The sequence below is a fragment of the Carassius gibelio genome, chromosome A1 (genome assembly GCF_023724105.1).
Source record: "Carassius gibelio isolate Cgi1373 ecotype wild population from Czech Republic chromosome A1, carGib1.2-hapl.c, whole genome shotgun sequence".
Taxonomy (NCBI): Eukaryota; Metazoa; Chordata; class Actinopteri; order Cypriniformes; family Cyprinidae; genus Carassius; species Carassius gibelio.
The window spans coordinates 27,989,375-28,012,729 of record NC_068371.1 but is presented as its reverse complement, the minus strand read 5'-3'; the positions used below and the strand labels follow the sequence as shown (position 1 = coordinate 28,012,729).

Genomic DNA, 23,355 nt, shown 5'->3' with positions numbered 1-23,355 from the left:
TAATAATAATAATACACATTACCTGTCGATGTTTAACTGAAAAAAGCATACGTCACTGGGCACGCGCTCCATCCTCCAGCTCAGCATCACTATTCAACAAAGATGCGCAGCACCATCTTCGCCCCGCCCATCCCAGGCTGCGCTCTTTTTCCCCGCGCTCACGGCGCAGGCGCATTACAAAGCCAACGCGTGGCTCACTATTTAGCAAGAAGGGAGCGTGCATACTCAGCACCTGTCGTGTGTGTGGTTGGGGATTCGGTGGGAGGGGTCATTATTTGGCAGGGAGCGGCAGAGAGACGAGCATTTCCTAGATACCCACAGCAACGCGTGGATTCATTCTGCTTCCATCACTTCAGAGGCGAGCCGGCGGATTTTCTGGGTTGTTTAAACTTGCTGGCTAGGTTAGGAAAGCCGTACGTTTGGAAATAAATCACACCATCGTATTTCCTCGGAAGTGTTTTGTTCCTGTACCGGGACTGTCATCACTGAAGGTGAGATCAATGGAAGCCACTTTGGAACAAGCAAACCGTTATTAAAATGTGTGAGAAAGGCGAGGCTTGTGCACCCGAGCTTTATTGCGCTCATTTAAATAGGAAAAAAATAAGATGTCAGATGAAAAATATATAGGTAAATCCCCTGAAGCGACTGTCTAATGCATCCCTCAGCTGTATAAATCTACAGTTATTCCAGCACCGAGGTGATGGCCAGTGTCTCCCATCTGCAGCCTGCTAGCATACCGGCTAACCAGCTCATATTAGGTTAAATAAAGGTTTGCTTTTAATAGAATAGTAACAGAATATTATCCGCGTGATAAAGAACGTTGTTTTGCATACGCATGGTGTACTGTAATAATAAAAAGCATTGGTTCGACTAACCGCGGTCTGTGCACCTTCCATCCTCATTGTCGGAGCGCCTCCCGTCTTTAATGTCCCGTTATTGTTTGTGTACAATTACTGTTGTGTTCGATTTTATATTTAAATGGTAGGCGAAAGAGGCGTTTAGGATCATTTCTAAGAAGTAAATATTCAAGTTTTGCAATAAGATACAACATTGGACTTTATGACATTGAGATATTTTTTCGGTTCTTGTTGCTGGATGAAACCCAGTGTTAGAATATTTTCTTTTTAATACAGAATGATATTTGGCTTGCATGGAATTGATTTTCATAGGCTCTTTCCCCCCCTACTATCATGAGGATATGGTTTTCTAAAAGTAACAAGAACAACAAGAACAACAACAAAGAATAAATAGATAGAACAAAACGTAGCATTGTGTGTCATCAGATTTATGCCAAATACTCCAATTGAAGGATGCGAGTTGGAGGTGGTCTTGGTTTTTGTGGCATTTGTTTCAGATCCCTCTACATTTTTTTTAAAAACCCAAAAGCTTGTGGCACAAAAGGCTGCCCCCCCCCCCATATAAACTGTATATATTTCAACATGACATTCATTATTGACTTGAAAAGAAAAGTATTTACAAGTCAAAACACATATTCTCACTTAAGTTCCTTTCACATTAAGGATAACTTTAACGGTAACTATAACATTTTAATTGTTCTAATTCTGTGAGAACCCAAATCGCAGCTTTAATTATAGCAACATTGAGGAACGACATGGTTGGAATAACTTTCAGAACATTTAAAGCAACACATTAACAAAGCTGGGGCTCATTTTTATAATAAACAGAATGATATTGTGTGTTGGTGTGGACACTAATTATAATTATAGTTATCTTTATAATTAACGCAGTAATTGCTTAGGTGGTTTCCGTTGCGTTTCTAGGAGTGTGTCGATGAAGCATGCCATCAGAAGGATCACTTTTTTGTTGGTTTACATGTCATAACTAGAAACTTTACTTATTTTTTTTTTTTTTTTTTTTATAATTTGCATTAAGCTAACAGTGCTAGTGACGTAAATGGCAAATGCTTAAAGGTTTGGTAAGTTTGTATGAAATCAGAGGTGTTCAACCCTGTTCCTGTGGACCCACTGTCCTGCAGAGCTAATCAAACACACCTGAAGCACTAATCAAGCTTCTCAAGATTGCTTGAAAATACACAGGCAGGTGCTGAAGCAGGTTGGAAATAAACTTTGCAGTACAGTGGGTCTCCAGGAGCAGGGTTGAAGACCTTTGGTTTAAATTTCATTTAAAAACATGGAATTTCTTTAAACAAGTTAACTCGCTTAAAGTCATTGTATTATTCACGTTATCACAATTTGCTTACCTGAATCAGATTGGCCAATTAAATACGCTATCCAAACCTATGACTATATTGCTTCCATTGTCCTCATGTGTAAGTCGCTTTGGATAAAAGCATCTGCAAAAGGACTAAATGTAATGTATGTGATGTAAATTTGATTAAATGCATAAAAAATATAATATACAAAAATTAAATTGCACGTTAAGTACAGGTCATGTTTAGTGGGGCTTTTGCCTTGAGCCCTGCTTTTTTTGGTTCATAAACTGAATGCAAACAGTGTTTAATTATTGATAAAACACTGCAGTAGCATCTGATTGTAAAATAACGGACAAGCTGTTAGAAATTTCATGTACAATGCATGTTTAACTTATCTGACCTCTATGTTGTGATTCTATAATGGTAAAATAAGCCCCAAAACAGTAGTTGTGAATCATTAAAACTTATGCCAAGGTATACATAATGAGTTTTTCATTTGATCCCAACTTTATTCCACTAAGTGAAATTACTCATAGGATTTCTCAATGAATCAAACGGCATGTGTTATTATTGTTATTATTATTTATTTATTTATTTGTTATTTAAGCTTCAAAACTATAGTTGGTAAGTATTTTAGTTGAGTGTTTTTTATTTGATTTGATTTGATTTTTTGATTTTTGATTTTTTCGCTAGGCATCTGGAATGGAAAGACAATGGTGATCTAAGAGGAAAGATTTAAAAAATATATATATTTTATTTTATGCAGTATATACCAAACATGGCAGCTGTATCTATGGTTTACTTGTTTCCTAACTCTTATGGCACATGACACTTCACAACAGCCAAGCAAAAATGTTCATGTGAAATCAAAATAGTCTGCATTTATTTATAGTTAACATTCTACACTCTTCAAACTCAAAAGAAATGTTTTCTCAAATGTTGTCATTGAGATTCAGTGGGTTTGTGTATTGCAAATTGCATAATACAAATCCTAAACAGGCTATTTCTTAGGTGGATTTCTAGATTGCCCTCAGTCACCGTGTAACAACAAAACATTTGAATTCGCTCTGTCCCTCACAGTCAACAGCAAATTCTAACACCCTGTTAATACTGCTAACAAAGCTACAAACATGTTCCCATTCTAATCAATGAAGCTGACTGTATGGCCCGCTTCCTTGATCATAATGGCAGTGTTTTATTTGCTCACTCCGAGTGTAGATGTTTCCATGCCGTATAGATTTGTAAGAAGAAACCTTATGGGTTAAAGGGCAACAGTGAGGCTGCATTTAGAAGTCCAGCATTTGAGTGACAGGGAGGTGTGCAATGCTATTACAGCCTCCACAGTCATGTCAGGGCTTTTCTCAACACTGTAAGTCAACAGCCTTTTAAAGAGTCACATGCTGTCTGTTTTCATGTAATATGACACAGATATTTTATATGCACGGTGTTTATTATGTTTTGGGTACAGTAGGCAGATAGCAGCAATTTCTTGCATTCACTCAAAAGCAAATAAGTTTGAATTCTTTAGCTGCTGTTATCAGAATCAAATAGACTGGCATTGCACATAAATAATGTGCTTTATAGTGAGTACCAGGAGAGCAGATTTGCCCAGTGTCAGCTCTTTGGGACGCCCTGTGTGCGTGATCTCAGCGAATCTGGTCGCTATGGTGTCTCCAGGCGAGGGACTCTGTTTGCTAAGACAAACAAGCAGTGATAAAGAACCCAGCTAGACAGCGCGCCCATTGCACTGAATGGCAGGAAAAATTCTTGCATGCATTGTTCAGAGTATTGATTCTAATGTGTGCAAACATTTATACAGCGCTTGCCATCTTGCGAAACCACACTTGAAAACGACTTAATTGGTCTGCGTCTGTATGTGCATCAATCCATTTATCTGCAGTTTATTTTATGAATGTGAAAATGTTTTCTTGAAATGTGAGCCTGTGCCACATTTATTAAAGCAAAACATTTCACAAAAAAATAGATATGCTGTTCAAAATAACAGTTGAGTAAAGATAGTAAAATGTAAAGAAGTTGTGATAAAAGTGCATTTTGTGTGACTTACACTATACTGTCCAAATGTTTGGGGTCAGTAATTTTTATATATTTATATATATTTAAAAAATGCTTTTATTCATCAAGCACATAATAAATAATCAATTAGTGACAGTAAACACACTTATAATTTTACATTAAAAACAAAACAAACAAAAAAACAATTAATTCTAAATGATTTATGTTATCTTAAAACTCTCTAATCATCAAAGTATCCTGTAAAAATGTATCACTGTTCCCATAAGCAGCATTTCAGCAATTATAATCAAAAAATGTTTCTTGAGCTCCAAATCATCATATTATAATGATTTTTGAAGAAACATGACACTGAAGACTGAAATAATGGCTACTGAAAATTCAGCTTTGCCGGGAGATTAATACAATACATTTTCAAATATATTCAAATGGAAAACTTTTTTTTGTCAATATTGCTGTTTGACTGTATTTTTGATCAAATCAATTCAGCCTTGGTGAGCGTAATAGACTTCATTTAAAAACGTTAGAACCCCAAACTTTTGAACGGTAGTGTAAATGTCCAAATGTACAGAGACTATATTTTGCTCAGATTTTCAGGAGTAAAATATTTCTAGACATGTCTTTGGTTAATTTTAAACAGATAAACTGACCCCGATTTGTTTGCAGTTTCAAAATAATTAACAAGTTAATTGCTTTTCTGTTTGTAAGTCTGCATATAAATGTGCCCATAAAGTGTTTTTCAGACAAGACTTTAAAGAAAAAGGTGAAATTGTCTTTGATTAAACTTTTTATTGCCACAGTTTAAAGTTAGGAGTGCCTTTCCACTGATTCATAGTAAAAGATCGAAGGACATAAACCTGGTAATTATAAAGTGTAATGTTGAAATGGTTCAAAGGATGAACTAGACAGAAAAAGCTCAATGTCTTGACCTAGATCTAAGACATTGTTTTTCTCTTATCTCTACCTTTATTTATCTTAATTTGTTGTATTATCTTGAGCATATTGGTGCATATTGCATATTGCTGTCAGTTGCGATTGGTATTCTGAGAGCCATATGCTGAGAGAATTTTAGGAAGGCAGTGCAAAAGGGCAGGGTCTACCTGGAGACACAGTTGCTTTTTAAAAGTCTGCACTGCAAGTAGTGATAAGCATTTACTGAGAACAAGACTGCAGTTTACTGTCTATGTTTTTCTGAGAGATGCTGAGCAAAAAAAAAAACACATCTCTGATCTTCTTGTTTGCAAACAGCGGCGTCTTTGAGTTTGGAGACAGTGCGAGAAACTGTCTGCAGCACTCCAGAAGTAACTGAACCAATGATGCTGCGAGATATAACTTCAGCAAGACAAACAAATCTGAATTTCTGATAGACTGCAAGCAGCACTTGATATGCAAAGTAATTTAGAACTCTTTTGACACATTTATTTGATACTTTATTTAATGTTTTTTTGGGGTATTTTATTTTGTGAAAAGGAAAAGTTATTTCTCAATTCACTTTAGCATTCAGAAAGTTATTATTTGTGATCTGACCAGTTTTGTCCCAGCGTCTCCCTGAAGACTTTTAAAGGGCACTAGTAAAACTGCTCTCATTTTCTTATTCGAGCATGTGAGACTGTGATTAGCCAACAGAAGCTTTTTTAGACTGCATCAAATTATCCTTCTCTTCTTTGGTTTCATCTGTTCCTCCTGCTTTCTTCAGTTCCTTTCTTTCTCCAACCCAACCTTCAAAACAACGTCCTGCTGGAGGGAATGGAGGAATCGTTGTAGGAGTCATTTCCTTTCTCATCCTGCAGTCTCTCTCTCTCTCCCTCCTCAGTTCTCGTTCTTTTGGATAATGAATTTTTGTTGTGGGTTCCTCCTTTGAACTAGGATTTGTACTTATAATATTTACCGTAAATTTCATGATGATAATTATTATTATTGTTATAATTACTTTTATTATAGACAGAAGGTTTAAGGTCAGTGTTTTTTTTTTTTTTTTTAATGACATTTACTGATTTTGCATAGATTTAGAGTGTTAACTTGGTTAATTTAAAATCACTCTGGATCCCCCACATCCAAGTTATCCCATCTTTTGAACGTTTGCCATCTTGCCAGCGCCTCAGAGCTGCAAATACCAGAACAGTCAGGCACAAGAACAGTTTCTTCCCCCAGGCGATCTACCTCATGAACAGTTAAATGTTCCCCACTTATGCAATACAAATGTGCAATATCCTTATATTTATTTGTTACCCCTCCATCCTAGTACATCCCTGCATCTTACTAAATCCTATTCCATTATCATTTATAGCACAATTGTTTATCCAACTTATGTGCAAAAAACGCATCTGGTTTAATTCGCTTCTTGTCCTGATCACTGGTAATCTGTGTAATATGGGTTTGTTACACAGATTACCAATGATCAGGACAGGACGTGATTTAGACGGATAATGATACCAGATGCGTTTTCGACCATAACTTTGAATTGGCAAATTTTGCAATGCCTGGTTTGATGCACTTTTTTTAAATCATGTCCCACAATGATCATATATTAGTTTAGTATGACTTTATTTTTAATTTTTTTGTGGCTGTTCAAACACATTTGACCACAGGAGTGTCTTTATTATGAAAACAATCCAGTTAAATCTATTTTCAGTTGTGTTATAATTTTTTTTTTTTTTACTTTTTGGGGATTTTTTCCCCTGTCTTTTTTCCTACACATGGTGCTCCCATAGTCAAAAATGGTTGAATGCATTTTAAGTTACGAAAGAGGAAAGCTCAGTGTTTTAGGCATTTTTTTTCACCTATGTTTGTATCAATGAAAACTAATCTTAATACCAAAAATGGTCCATTCCCTCTCTTTGTCCACAATGAGATGCAATGATTACCAGACTTCTTGCTTCAAGTCAGGAAAAAAGTCTGTCTACTCAAGAAAATGCTAGCCCTTGTCACCCCACCTCACACTACCACCACCTCTTTTCTGGACTTTATACTTTATCCTCTCCATTTTCTTCTCATACACTCAGCACCCCTGAGGAGAATTCTATAGCACAGATACTTCTTCGATTTGTGCAGGAAAAGTATATTATACTGAGCTGTACTCCATCGTCTTTTAGATATGTCCTCTGCCTCTAGCTTTACTCACTCTCTTTTTTTCCCCGAATGCTTCCCTGACCCTCTATCTTTGAGATTTTCAACATTAATTAACTTTCTTAATTAACTGTGGTTACCTAAGCCAAAATCTATGAGGGGGTCAAATAATGTTTTAGCTTCACTATTAGCATTTAAAGCACCCAGTTACAGAAGTGATCACCAGTCTTTGTACATCATGTTGTTTGGGCAAGCTGAGCCCATTTACCTCCTTTTGAGGTGTCAGCAGTCACAGCATTGGACAGATGGTCACTCCTCCTCCTGGCTGGCTGGCTTGAGTTCTATTACTGAGGGAAATCAATAGGACTGTAGAAGTCACCGTGACCTGTAATTTAAGAACATCTATAAAACTGCACACTTTAAACTTTGCCCGATTATTATTAGGATTCCCTTCTGAATTGATTTCCGGATGTGAAACTAAGCTGTGGCATTCAAACAATATCAGCTACTCCAAAATATCAATTTCAGACAACCGTTTTTTTTTTTTTTTTTTTTGCTCTGTATGCTAGGAAATTTAGCACAGTGAATGAAACAACAATCCTGTTTCATCATGTCTGAACATTAATCTTCAAAAATAGACCATTTTTCTCTTTGGCGTTTTCATGCAATATGTCTGTAATCAACCCAAGGACAGATCACATATGCCTGTGCGTTGAAACAGATTTACTCTATTGCACAAGAAAATGGCATCAAGATTTCCATTTTGACATCTAATAAATTTAAATGTGTTAAATTATCATACTTTTTGCACTGTATACAACTTTTGGATACTGTTTCAAGTCTTCTGAAGTCAAGTTTGTGTAAAGAACAGAACAGAAGTAAAGTCATTATTCACTGAAGATTTGGACATCCGCACTAGCTTTTGTCGGTGCAGTCTTGATGGTTCAGCGTCTGTCTGTCTGTCTGTCTGTCTGTCTGTCTGTCTGATTCACTTCTGGCAAAGTGACTGGTAATGAATCAGAATACATTTTCAAACCGATTCAATGACTCACTGATCTGGTTGTAGCAACTGTAGTTTACTGGAGAGGAAAATTATCAGTGAAAAATAAAATGAGCTAGTATTATGGTACTGTTTTCATATCAACCACTGTTATGGTGCTTTTGATTCATTTTTGAAGCTTTAAAGCTGTAGGTCCCATTAATCATTATTGCACTGAAAAAAGCTACCTGCTACAAAATTCCTACTTTCATGTTCCACATATGAAAGAAAGTCAGATGGATTTGAAACAACATGAGGATGAGTAAATTAAAGATTTGTCATTTTTGAGTGAACTAATCCTCGAACAGTTTTTCTAACGAATGCTGAAATTAGCTGTCAGTGCCCATTTACCTTTCCCAGAAATAGTTGGCCCGAACGTTATTAGCTTCAGCTCCAGAGGCAATTTCTGCTGAGAGTAATTTGACTATTGCTGCTGTTGTCAGTTTGTTTTGCAATGAAACGCTAAAAAAGTTGGAATTCTTGTGCACGTCATTTGTCACCAGAGAGCAGTAAGTGACAAATTCCCTTATCCATTTAGCTCAAACCTGTTTATCTCTATGTCTCTTCAAGACACAAAAAAAAAAGTAATATTTAGAGCCGAAGCTTATAACAGGCATCTAAAATGGAAAGAGCTCTATAATAAAGAATCTTTTCTTGAAGGAATAGTTTACATAAAGTCTTCAAAGCATACAACGGGTTATTTGCATTAGTGCTGTCACTCAAAAAAAAAAATTCTGAAATTTATCGTAATTAATTATGATTAATCACACTTAACATTAAAGTTTTTAAATATACTTTTATATTGCAATAATTTAATATTCAATCTTCAAATTAATATAGAGACAACATAAAGACAGTATATATTTTTATGTTTGTTTAATGGCATTTTTTAATTCTGAAGGCGAGTATAACTGATATTTGTTTTTCCCTTATTTAATAATTGTCAATAGTCAAAATTCAATTTGAACATTTATTAGACTTTAAAAAATAACAACTTTTTATTTAAGTGAACTTAAGACAATTTTCACATAAACCCATTATAATAAATCTCATATTTAGCTGTGCCCTTCTCAGCAAGTAGGAAATCTATAGAAATTGAATTTTAAAATGATCAAACACTAAATTCCAAATTTAAAATAGATGTATCCTTAAAGCTACAAAAGTTATTGATTTTCTCTACTTTCCTTTGTTTTTTGAGGGGGACAGTACTGGGGTGCTCCAGGAAACAATGACATAATTTCAAACAATGATGTCATGGTGATATGTTGCCATTCCAGTTGCAATTTCACGAGGGTTCTCTAGAATGTGGGCCGATAAGGAATGTGCATTTGTTATAGTGGCAGTCCAGTGCTGTGCCTGCTTTCTTTTGTCAAGCTACTGAAGCTCCTCGTCACCTGTAACTTTTCCACACTTGTTTGACTAGCGCCTGGCACTGAGGTGAAGTTGGAGTGCGCATCTGAAAAGTCTCCTATTTGATGTGGTCATAAAGATGATCTGCGTCTTTGTTCTAATATTCTTGTCAAGAAAATAATGAATGGAGTGGCCAACCCTAGCTCCGGTGTTCTGTCGATTTGTCCTACCTTGTCAGATTTTCCGACCTCCCACTAAAACAGTGGGTAGTACAATTCGACAACAAAAAATTCCACTGTAAAGTTATGGTTTATTAACGTCTACACCTACCACAATCCTAAACCTACCCTTACAATACTGCAAATACATTAATTACGTTTATATTCGCGGTTGTAGCTAGAAGGGATACAGCTACAGGAAATCAACTATAAATATTCTTTTCTACCAATTAGATTGTGTTTTTATTAAAGTCTACACCTACCCCAACTCTAAGCCTACCCTTACAGTAATGCAGATACATTAAATATCGTTGTTTAGCATGAGAAAAAGAATGCAATATTGATGTGCGCATGCGCAGTAAACCTGGGTAGGATAAAATGTTAGGACACCGGTCCTGTGTTAATTTGCGTTAAATATTTTTAATGCGTTAAACTGACAACACTAAGTTGCATACATATATTCTTTTATTTACATGCATATATTTCATAGTTCTTTTGAAAGTATGCATATGTGTAGTTTTAATGATGTTTCATTTAAAGGGATAGTCCACTCACAAATTTTAATTCTGTCATCATTTACTCACTCTCAAGCTGTATCAAACCTGTGTGGGTTTTGTCGAACATAAAATGATTTTTATAGAATGTTGGTAACCAAACAGTTGATGGTCCCCATTGACTTACCAACATTTTTCAAAATATCTTCATCAGTGTTCAGCAACAGAACTTAATTGTATGCTATCAAATGGAATATATTTTGAACACATTACGAATATGTTAAATGTTATCCAAACTGAAGTATACTTGACATACACATACATATGCAGGGTTTCTTGGCTGAAGCTTCAGGGGAACAGAGATGTGAAGCTAATGGTCAGTGTGGTCAGTGAATCGGTCTTGAATCACTGAGCAAGGAGCTTTTTTAGAGGAATTTCATTATGAGATACAGCACTTTTACAGCAGTATCAAAAATAAATGGAAGCTCCAGCCTGAGCTGCTTGTCCTGACCTTGTTTTACACGACTGAATGTGTTTATCTAGGTATTAACCTCAATTTGAGCATTGACTTAATCTGGGTAAACAGAAAGAGAGAGGACTGCAGTTTTGAGGGCTTTTGTGCATGGATTGTGTAAGAGAAAAAGGTATAGGCAGACATGTGAAGAGAGAATTGGGTGTTTGAGTGGGACAAACAGAGTGGTGGGACCATCTATTGTGACTGAGCTTCTTAAAAACAGCAGGTCTCTGAGGTAGCTGAACTGCCATAGTCCTGTAATGAGAGGTTTTCATATTACATCATGATCTTAATTGGCAGTTATGTAAAGCAGAAGGTAACTTGATTTGCATGTCCTAAAGGAAATATCAGTGCTTGCAAAGCAGCAAACGAATAGCAGCCAGTCAGAGCAGACAGGTTAGATATACAAAGGCCATTATGACATCATCAGATTTCTCCCATTATAATTAATGGAGATGTCTATACTGCAAGTGCCTGATTGCATTACGTAGAAATTAAGTTAATGGATGCCTCACTCCTGTTTTTGATGCATTGCACTATAACCACTATACTTCAGCTACGTAATGTAACAGCAACGATTTTGTGATGTTTCAGGTCTCTGGCCGATTATCTTAAATAGGGTATATGCAACTGTGATGCTCATTTTTTTTTTATGGAATTTAATTATTCTAATGTTTTTGAACTGTCTTATGCTCACCAAGACTGGAATTATTTAATGATAATAATAATACAAATAATAATACAGTTGTAAACAACTGTTTTCTTTTTTTAATTTAATTTATTCCCGTAATGGCACAGATGAATTGTCAGCATCATTACTCCAGTCTTCAGTGTCACACGGCCCTTCAGAAATCGTTGTCAATCAATGCTGATTTGCTGCTTAAGTAACATTACTTAAAACAGTTGTCATGTGTTTTTTGATTTTGTTTTTTTTGACCAAGGTGGTCTACCTTATAGTCCTTCTCAAACCAGCGTGGAAATACATGCTGGCTGTAGCTGTTTTGACGGGGAAGATGCATTTAAGTCCAATGCTTGCAAAGTTGTCCACAACAGAAATGATCACAAGAAGTCTTTTCTGGATCTGTATAATGACTGTCTTGAGGCAAAGCAAATAAGACCAGTGGAATGATACTAGTTGTTATTTCTTTTTGCCGTTTCATCTGAGATTGTAGACAGTGCTCTGTTGATAATATCGGTAGTTACTGCAGGCCTTTGGAGCATCTGTGCGTCTGCTCAGCCTGAAACAAAACAGAGCCCAGAGCTCATTCTCTGTCTGAATGAGGATTAGTGAATCAGATGGACAGTTTGCTCAGAATCCTCTTTTGAAAAGAAATCTGTGCATTAGTTTGGTCTGTGGGCTTGTTTGTCTGACTGGCCTGCTACATGTTTATCCAACTGACTCTGGCCTTTATCACATTTAGAGTATGCGATAAACACTATTTTCAATGTCTGATTGTACAGTATGATTTCTATTTCTCTAGCTGTAATTTCAGGATTAAAAGAAGATTTTTTTTTTTTAATTGGCCCTTTTAGACAGGGAAAGGACATCTGTAATATTCAGAATTATTATTATTTATATTTGTTTTGGATTAGTTTTATACAGAAATGTACTTGCATTCCTACTTAATGAAAGAATAAAGAAAGAATGGCACAGGAAAACTGGAAACATTAGTCCTTTAAATGTAGAGATATTGTATCAGTGAGTGAGAGACTGCTAGCCATGAGTTTCCACTCTTGCATGTTTCTAAATATTAGAAAGACAAGTGGTATTTCAAACAATGATGTCATGGTGATATGTTGCCGTTCCAGATGGAATTTCACGAGGGTTCTCTAGAATGTGTCTGATAAGGAATGTGCATTTGTTTAGTGGCAGTCCAGTGCTGTGCCTGGTCTGTCTCTCTGGTGACACATAACAACACAGGTTAGAAATCTTATTCCAAGTTTAGATGTGTGTGTGTGTGAGTAAAACAACAAGATTAATTTTCAGTTAGTCTTATCAATAAATTTATTTTCCCTGGATGTTCAGCTTAGCTCTTAAGTGTACACATACTGTTGAGTAGAAAGGCAGTGCAGGTTTTTTCTTTCTTTTTTTCTTCACCTGTGTCAGTAATGACTTCATAGCATTGCATACCAGTAGTGGTCAGGACTATTTTAAGAGAGCTGCTCTCAGCAAAAACAAGCCATCCGTACCAATAATGAGTAATCCCTTCAGTAGAGATCAGCCACATTGAGATTTATTCTCGAGAGGTCTATCATTTGTGAGATGCAGGGTAACAGTTGGGAGAAGGACATTTGGGGTTGTAAATCTCAGAAAAATTGTGAATCAGTAGGGTGCAAATATAATGATGGCTAAAAGCGTGTTGAGAGTCCTGGGCTAGTCCTGCTAATTTAATGAGTCATTCAAAGATAATCACGAATGCTAGAGTTTACCTGTGAATTAGTCTGAACAATTCTTCAGGAAATCAGACTACTGAATCAGTTCCAGCAGTTCATAATTCAACATCTGATTCAATTACTAAATTGTAAGTTAATATGATAATATGACAGTATTTAGTTAAACGTTTTATTTTATAAAAAAAAACATGAGTATATTTGGCTAGTGGCACACTTTTTTCAAATTATAATTCAATCAAAAATGTTTTGCACTTTATCGCTAACATAAAAAAAAAAAATAATAATAATAATAATTTAAAAAAAACAAATAATAATAATAATAATTATTATTATTATAATTAATATTATTATTATTATTGCAAAGTATTTGCGGTAAATGCTCATAGGTTTTTTTGGCAAATGTTTTATGACAAAATATACCATTATGACTCATAAATGTCACTTTAATTGTTTGTTATTATTTGTAATAATAAAATGATAAAGCCACATTTTTGTAATTCAAGTCAATAAAGGCAAGTAAACCAAAGCCTTTTGTCCTTTTGTGCATATCGCCATCAGCCACAGACATGTTCCAGAGACTTCCGCTATAATGTGACTGTCACCGTCTATCTGCTCTGTGTGCTTTCTTTATTCTGGGCAATCTCCCTCTCTCTCTCTCTCTCTCTCTCGCTCTCTCTCTCATACTTCTCCATCCCACCTCCCCCTTCCCGTTAAATCCACTATTCTGTCTCTCTTTGTTTGTTTCCCTCTGCTGCATTTCCTCTTGTCCTCTACTTTGTCATTTTATCCTCCTCTCTTTTGCTCCATCTCTTTCAGTCCTGTCTTTCTCTTCTCTGCCCCTGTGGCAAGGGGAAAAACAAACCACTGTTCGTGGAGGAAGGAATCAACAAATAAACTAAAGACTGAAGATACAAGGGTTGATTTGGAAAACTGTATAATGGCACAGTGGGTTGCTCCCTGTCAAATGCAGCTACGCTCTCTTGTCCTTCTCCTCAGCATGTAACATCCTTACATTGCCAGCTGAATTCTGAGTGAACTGCACAAGTTTGACACCAGTTTCAGTGTAGTGCAGGCCAGACTTCATCCGGTTTTAGTGTGCTGTGCTGTGTTATGAGCCTAACAGTAATTATACTGTCAACAGCCAGCTAAAACCTTCTCAGAGAAGTTCTGTCTCTTAATACATGCCCTTTAGAATTTGTTAGTTACTCAGACAACCCATCGGCTAGTCGGGTTTTAATAAAATATATGGTTTTGCACATCACAAAAAAAAAAAAAAAAAAAAAAAAGATATAAAAAAAAAAGAAATCAGATAGATGTATTTTCTGAGAGGTAGCATTTCTCAAAGTGAAGCCCAGCACTGCATTTTACACACAAGCAGCTGTTTTCAGTGTCTCTGCATTTCTGCAAGTGCCGTGAGTTTTAGGTCGATTAGCCTATAACATGTAATTTAAAATGCATGTGTACCAACCATCTTCCGAAATTTGTAATTAGAACCATTTGTAAACCTGTTGGCAGCAACCAAGAAGCTTTAAGGTCTCCCTGTGCTTTTTTTTTTTTTAAATTAGTAATACAGAAGATTTTTTGGGGTTTTAATGGCTGAGTGTTTGTGGGCATTGGATGATTTGCTCGGCTGTTATTAAGCAGGGGTTAATCTAAGCTTTAATACTGACCGCTCCGGGGCAGGATCTTTGGAAACGGCTGCAAAGAAGTTTAAGCTCAGGGTTTAAGGACACGAGGCATGATTATGCAAAACAGAATCAGCCATCCTTTGATATTTCCGGTGATCCGGTGTCCTCATCAAATGCACAAATGCAACATTGATGATGTCATAAGCATTCTTTTTCTTATCTTTTATGTCTGCTCTGCCTCTCTTTCTCAGACTCAGATTAACACACTTCTCAAAAGGTCAGCGTGAGGAGTTGGAGTGGTCAAAAATGGCTGTGCTGGCTTTAGTCTGCTTGTGCTTAAAGATATGTGTGTGTGTTTGTTTGTGTGTGTGTGTGATGGCGTCACGATGAGTCTGGTCTGATTGAGCTGTCTTTAATCGTCTCTACTGTTTGAGCGTCACACAGCATCCTAGGTTTGCAGCGCAGACGTTTATCGCTGTTTATTTGTGGGCTGCCAGTTTGTTATTTTTTTATTTATTCTTTTTTTTTTGAAGTAATGTGATGAAATGCAAATAATCATGCCCTCTGACCCATATGTAAATTGCATAAACAAGGATATTTTTCTATTTAAACCAGATTGACTAAATGGATTTGTGTGAACTGTAGGTCAGTTATAATAAATGGCTTATGTTTGATGATATAATGGCTTCTGAAGGTTTTTTTGTAATGTCTATCTGCTTAATGTATTACTAATTTGCCACAATACTATGTCTTTGAATTATTGGATGTTTATTTGGAGGCTTTTCACGGCAAATTTTGATGTGGTAATAAAAGTAATTCAATGGATATGTTGTGTAATAAATTAAACTGAATAGAAATAAATCAAATGGCAATACAAAGCATGTGCTGTGACATCAACTGTAAAGCCTTGCCTCGTCTTTGTGGCAGTTTCTCGGTTAAGATGGTTATTCCTGCACATTATGCTAATGTATCTGAGCCAATCAGCCTTCCGACCCGTCCTGACTCCAGTGTGTAGAAAATGCATTTGTGAAAGTCTCTCATTTTTGCCATTTTGCGCTCCTCGTTATGACTGCTGTTATTATCATCCTGGCAACCAGGCACAAATAGCATAATTATTCCTCTTCCCATTTCCGTAGGATAATTGAAGCATTATTCGGTGATAATGGAACTGAAACAGATCTTGCACAGCTTGCTTCAGGAACACTTTATTGGAGGTGGTTGTGTATAATTCTTAATAAGAAGAAAGTTTCTTATTGGACTTTAGGTGCTGCAGACCCAGTCACCCACTTTATTTTTAAGTGTTGAAGTTCAAAATGCTTACACCAATTTTTAAGGAATAAAGCTGACATACAGAGTAGGAGAGGTCTCCGAGGTGTGTCGTGCAGGACTCAGGAGTGTGTGTTTGACACTGTGCTTCAGGGAGTGTTTGACACCGCAACTGAGACTGTCGGGAGCCTCTCCTGAGGATTCACTGACAGCTACATCAGAAAAGAGGAAATGCAAGGCACAGTTTGAACACAAAAGAATGGTGATGCCCAGAAAACCCTTTTGTGTGTTTGTAACTGACTGACAACCGAGGAACCGTGACTGGAGCAAACAGCAGATGATGGTTTGATCTCATGCTGATTCTTCTCACACCAGACTGTTCCAATGTGTGTCAAGGAGCTGGAAAAACACATTTTATTTAATGAAAAAAAAGTTCAAGCCAACATTCTAGAAAGGCAAAATGGAACACTACAAAAAATTATACAAATATTAATACATAAATAAAAATAAAAAAACCTAAGAAAAAGATGTTTCTTAGTGAAATCGCACACTCTCTCATATGCTTTTCTCCACATTCACTCACAGCTTGAAGACTTTTTACTCTTAAGCTTGAACCACTCAGTCGGGTAAACTTCTCTCTATCCTGCTATACAGGCCTGATCCTGTACCTCAGATGTCTATCTTTATGAGGAACCACCTGCTTACATTACCGGTGTTCAAAGGGCCTGGAGCTGGGCTTCGTACATGCATATGTTTTTGTAATGAGTATCTGGATGCAGGATCTAAAGATCCAGCAGGGAATCTAGGCCAGTGCTCCAATGAATGACAATATGATTGAAAACGCCTTCGTTACAGGATTGTAAATGAATGAAAGTTAATTGTCACTAACATAAGACATCATGGGTGGATGGTTATAGTTTTTGAGTTGTGGTTCTCCAAAATACTTTTTTTTCCTCAGCAGCAGATTATAACAAAGTGGACTCATGATTGACAAAGAAGTCATCACGACTTCATGCACTCTTCATCTCACACTTCACTGTAATGTGGCAGCATTCTTGCACATCTCAAAATCCACTTCTCGGCAAGATACAAATGTAAACATAGTCAGCTTTGTCTGCTGTAAGTGAATTTAAACAGCACTTTAGCTGTCTCTAATGTTCTTCTTTCTTTACCCTATTCTGTGCTGAAAACACTTCTGCTATGTAAATTTGGTGGCCTATCGATATTTTACAACAGGTTATCAATGGTAGGTTTGAGCATGTGTAACACACATAACCCTCTTCTATACTTACAAAGAGTACACAACTGTTCAAAATGTAGGGGTCAAAAAAAAAAAAAAGTTATGTCAATAAATATATATACTTTTTTATATTTTGAAATGTGTATTAGGCTTATCATTTTCTGGGTAATATATTATGATCCCTCTGGTCTGTGTGTTTGTTTTTCCTTATTAAAAGAGAGTTAACACTGTCTGGCTTGCACAATAATGTCTGGATCTCACATTAAGACTCATTCTGAAGTCATTAGCTTTTAATGTTATGCAGCGTCTCAATATTTTATGGTCTCAATTTTAGCATTTTAGCGTGATTGATGTGCAACGTTTAAAGACTTTTCAAAGGAGAAGCTTTTTTGACTTTAATAATACATGTGCGGCAGACTCACCGGCCTTTGATTTTGTTAAGAAAATCATGAAGCATGGAACTGATAACCGAGTCTGTGATGTCTGCACCTTTTCCTTTCATCATCCTATTAAACTGTCATTTTGTTTTTAACAACTCTTTCATCCTTTCAGATGTTCACTCCTTTCGTTTTCTCTTATCCCCTTTCTTTCCACAGTAAACATGACGAGCGCTACATCCCCAGTCTTGTTAAAATGGGACCCCAAGAGTCTTGAGATTCGCACGCTGACTGTGGAGAGGTTGTTGGAGCCGTTGGTCACACAGGTAATGTCTTGTTAGATTTACCCTGCTTGCAGTTTCTACTGAGCCAGTCACTTAATGTACACATTTGACAGAAACTTGGCAATTCATTAATCTGGCCAAAATATTAGTCTGTCTATAGTTAAATGATGTCAAAATCTCCTGTTGAGCTTCACTAATCAAGTATTTAGCATTTATAATCATCGATGGTATTAAAGCTGCGGTAGGGAACTTTTGACGCTCTAGCGGTTAATAAACAGAACTGCTTGCGTCTTGCGGAAGAACATTGTAGCCGGAACTACTTCTCTCTGTTTATGTCTATGAAAAATCACAAAGGTACTGGGTTACTCCGCCGCAGGTACCCCCGAAACAATCTAAAATAGTCTGAATATAAAAACTTATTACAGGTGCACCCTAGTGATTCAGGACAGGCTAAAAACACGGTTTGGAAAATGGATTCATGGTGTACTCGCTTATTATATACAGTTTTCTACATTTTGAACACAAACAAAGTTACGGACCGCAGCTCTGATTGGTTGTTTCTTACCGGGAGCAGCAAATTTCTGCAAATGGCAATAGGACCACTGGGAGGAGCCAGAGGAGCTTGATTTTTTTTACAGATTATCTGTCTCATATTCTACTGTCAGGACATAATGACAGGTTTAACACATATGTAAAAAATATATTTTTACAAAAGTTACCTACTGCAGCTTTAATGGGATGTTTGCCTGAGTTTTCTGCTTTCAAGCACTGGGATTCTGAAGTTGGTCTAGTACTGGCTGATTACTGGACAGTGTACTGTAGAACAGTTTGAAGGCCTTGTCAGAGAAGTGCAAGCTGAATATAGGCTGCACTCAGATGCTGGATGCCACACTGCACATTGTCTCCAGAGCTCACAGTAGGACTTTACATTTTAGACTTGCTTTTTATTTGTTCTCTTGTGCCTTGGTTATATCTTCTTGTTTTTTGGGCTTAAAATGCTGTGCAAAGTTTGCAAAACTTCCATGGCCATCAATCAGTAGTTTGGACGCACCTACTTAGTCTCTGTTTTTTGCTATTTTCCACATTTTAGAATAATTGTCATGATTCACACTAGGAGCATGGGAACGAAGGAGCGAGGAGACAAAGTATTTAATGAACACAAATGTGGGAACACAGGAACACGAGAAACACAGTGAACACAAAATGAAAATTAACAGCGAACGCTAAGAACAGGGACACACAGGGCTTAAGTAAAAACAGGGAGATAATAATTATGTAAAAACATAAGATAATTAAACATGGCTGGAACCGATACTAAATAGGGAGAGTTACAGGAAAAAACAAATATGGGCATAATAATCAATCTGAAGCACGTGGGGGATGAAAATACAACACAAGACATGAAACAGTCTGAGAATAATAGTCATCAAAACAACTAGGAATTATGTAGTGACCCAAATAAAGAATGAAAACTTCAGTCGAGTGTGTCCAGTCTTGTTTTACTGGTTTTATATCTGTCATGTACTAAGAGGGGCAACTTACACAACCATTCAACAGTTTGGGGTCAGGAAGAATTTATGAATCATTTTTAAATACATTTTTATTTTTATTCAGCAGCGATGCATTACATTACAGTAGACTTTTGCATTGAAAATTAGTTTACAGTAAATGCTTTTTCTGTTGAACTTTCCATTCATCAAACAATCCTGAAAAAAGTACTAAATATTACAAGTGTTCAAAATTAATAATACTAAAAATATTTACTGAACACCAAATCAGCATATTAGACTGATTTCTGAAGGTTCGCGTGACACTTATGCATGATAACTTTTTAAAATAAATAAAATACATATCAATTATTATTATTACATTAAATGCAGTATTTATGAGCAAAAGATACTCAAAAACATTAAAAAAAAAATCTTAAAGACCCAAAAGTTTTAAATGGTGAATACAATATTTTTCCCTTCACTAAAAACAAAAAAGAGATCATTATTGTCTGAAGCAAAATTACATTTCCCATTAAACTGTATTTTCTGTATTCTGAGCAATTATGTGTCATTAAAGTGCTGTTTTACAGCCTTTATGGCTTTCACAGGGAATTAGTCATCTTAATGAAGTGTTGGATCTTATAAAACAAAAGCATATCTTCCCATTAAAAACAACTTTCCCATTAAAAAGAGACCTGGAGTTTTTTCTCTTCACAACATTAATTGCTGGCTGAGTTCAGATATCGGGCTTGACCTCTCTATACTTTCGATTATTTTTTACCTTTTAGACAGCTATCTTATCTGCTTTGATCTGATGAAGATGTGCCTTGACCTCTCACAAGGATGCCATTTACAGTACCATGCACAGTTCCGAGGACAGTCCAGTGGTCTAGATCATAATGCCCTGAAGGTGAATTTTCAAAGCTAGGCTGGAAAAATGGCCATAAGTCTGTTATGTGAACTGACTGCTTTGATCTCAAGGAAAATGGTTCTTAAAATGGATTTGCCTTTTTTCAAATTTTTCTGCTTGGCCGATGTGTTCGAGGCGGGACAGAAAATATTATAACAATTGCTTTTATATTATTGGTAATAGAAAGGCAAAAATTATAATACTTTCTCGTTTGCTGACAGCATTAAGCAAATACACATTCATATAATTAAAAAAAATCTTTGATTGACTAATGAACATTTAATTTCACAAACCTTGCAATCTTAGTCAAATCCAGCTGTGAGATCTTGTGAAGTTTGCATTTTTATACAGCATGATCAGGTCAGGTCAGTCCGTGTTAATTGAATGCTTTAAACTTTAAACTCGTGAGTTCAAATTATGCTGGGCTTTATGTATTTGCCCACTGCCATATTCATGTCATTTCCTCTATGTGCTCAATGTAAATGTGTTACCCTTGTTTTATTTCAAAAATATGATTTCTAGTGCACACAAACTTCTCAGAATACTGAGTGCCCTGTCAGTTACATTGTTTTTTTTATTATATATTTTTTTCTTAAATATTTATTTATTTGTGAAAAATACTTTCTCATCTAAAGTATGTTTATTTTACACTTTTTTATCCATTGTCAAATGATTTCAAATTTCTTAATAATAATAATAATAATAATAAACATTATATTGGCTTTATATCGGCTATCGCCCCATATGATTTTGGATAAACAAGAGAAAAAAAACATTTCCTCTCTGGGTGAGAGACTGATTGATATGGCCAGTTTACAGCTTTCGTGGAGTTTAGCACTCAACTTTCATCTCTTGACCCTTTGCCGCACGCTTCTTTTCTTTCTCTCATTGTGTCTCAAACACTCCTCAGCACAATGTGACAACTCCCCATAGTTGTTCGCCTCAGCTTTACCATTGTTCTTTCACATAATGGAGGCATATGGCACAAGGAATCATGGGAATGCTAATGGATTCTTAACACAGAGTTAATACTTTATTTGGAATCAGCGTGGAAAGCAGCCCAGCTAAACGGGGACATATTATGTTATGATATGGTGGGGGTGGGAATGGGGGGGGGGGAGGGGTTGTCCTCTAATAACAAAGCTAGAGTAAAACATAAATAAACATTAAACAAATAAACATTTGAAAGGGTTATGTATCAGACAGACACGGACAACTAATAACATGTATTCTAAAGCAAAGCGCTTTGAGTGCCTAGAAAAGCGCTATATGAATGTAAGGGATTATTAATTATATTCAACACACAGAATTGTCTTTCATTTCAAAAGAAAAGATCTGCAGGACTGCAATAGCATTATGAGGCATGGTTAGTTTAATTGTCAAACTGTGTGTGAATTCGGGTTTGTTTCCTATCAAGGACAAAAGCGATGGATATTGGATCCTTGAGCGAGTGTGCACACACCTATGCAGGTTTTTATTGGAGTGGCACCTCAACAAAGTGTTCTTTGAAATGAGCCTGTCTCCTTGAGACAGGTTAAAGTCGAAGGACTGTCGGATAGATGAGTACTGATTTAAGGTCAAAGCTGAGGGAAGAACTTGAATATCTTCTTCCAAATACATTTTAATTTGAGCTGTAAAGCTAATGTGTTTTATGCTGTAATGCTTCACCATTAGCTTTTAAACTATTTTCAAAGTTGAATAAAGACCTTTCTTAATGAACCGTTGTTTTTATTACCTAAGATTGAGCTATTTATATCTACACACACCGGGGGTCCCTTTACATGGAAGTCGCCACCATGTTTTTACAGTAGCCCTAAATGGACAAACTGCTCTGCAGAGTGCATTTAGTCACTTTGTTGTTTTTGCAAATAAAACACTGACACAATGACGAACAAGTACATTAACCCTCTGAGGTCTAAGGGTATTTTTGGGGCCTGTAGAAGTTTTGTCATGCCCTGACATTTGTGCTTTTTTTCAGTTTCTTATAAATATCTAAATAGCTAAAGTCTAATATCACTGTAATCAGCACAAACTGGGCTATGATAATATGTGAGCAACATGTATGTACGATTGTGTTTTTGAGAAAAAAACAGTGTTATGCGCGGCTAATGAAAAACTAAAAATGTTAAATCACTTGAATAAGGCAATAACACACATACAGAACATTGGTCCCCGGGACTTTTGAGAACTGGAGCTTGTAGCCTAGAATTGTTCTTTCTAAAGTAAAATCATCTTGTTTACTCACTCACAGAAAACAATATATTGATCTAAATTTTCTAAGACACATTTTGTTAGTAAAAGTCACAGAATATATATATATATATATATATATATATATATATATATATATATATATATATATATATAAACAAACTTACTCATGCTTATCTTATGATAAGATCTTTTTTTTTCTGGGGTGAATTATGATTTATTCCTCTCATCGCGAAGCAAACAGTAAAATAAAAAAACTTGAAGAACAGTCTCGCTCTGTTGTCTTCTGTTGTGTGGGCGTATTCAAGCTGCGTGCTTCAGTGAAACATTAGAATCTCACTAGCACGTTCAGTGCCGGGTCTTGGTCGCATTAGAAGCTAATGAAGGGAGATGTGCGAAACGGACATTGCGTTGTTTTCATATGGATTACTTCATCGCAGAATATATGTTTTCAGCAGCACTTGTTTAAAAGTAGACATGTCAGGCTTTCTATAGATTTATCTCTCGTGTTTTTGTTGGGTATTCACTGAGTTACAGTTCATTTTAATGACGCATTTCTAAATAAAGATCAGCGCAGACAAAGGCTGCAAACAGCAGACCTTGTTTGTTATCTTTATTTTATAAGTTTACAAAGTTTTGTTGTTATTATGTCTGTATACAAAAAAGGAGA

The 23,355-nt window shown here is 36.1% G+C and overlaps 1 protein-coding gene across 1 annotated transcript in view; it reads left to right on the top strand.

Annotated features, from left to right (window-relative positions):
- The first annotated feature begins 265 nt into the window (after nt 1–265).
- The window catches only part of ctnna2 (catenin (cadherin-associated protein), alpha 2), a 355,646-nt gene continuing 332,556 nt past the window's right edge, over nt 266–23,355 (top strand). The window contains exons 1-2 of the mRNA XM_052602746.1: nt 266–491; nt 18,010–18,116. Coding sequence (XP_052458706.1) covers nt 18,015–18,116 — 102 coding nt within the window. The 5' untranslated portion in view covers nt 266–491; nt 18,010–18,014. The remainder of the gene's footprint in view (nt 492–18,009; nt 18,117–23,355) is intronic.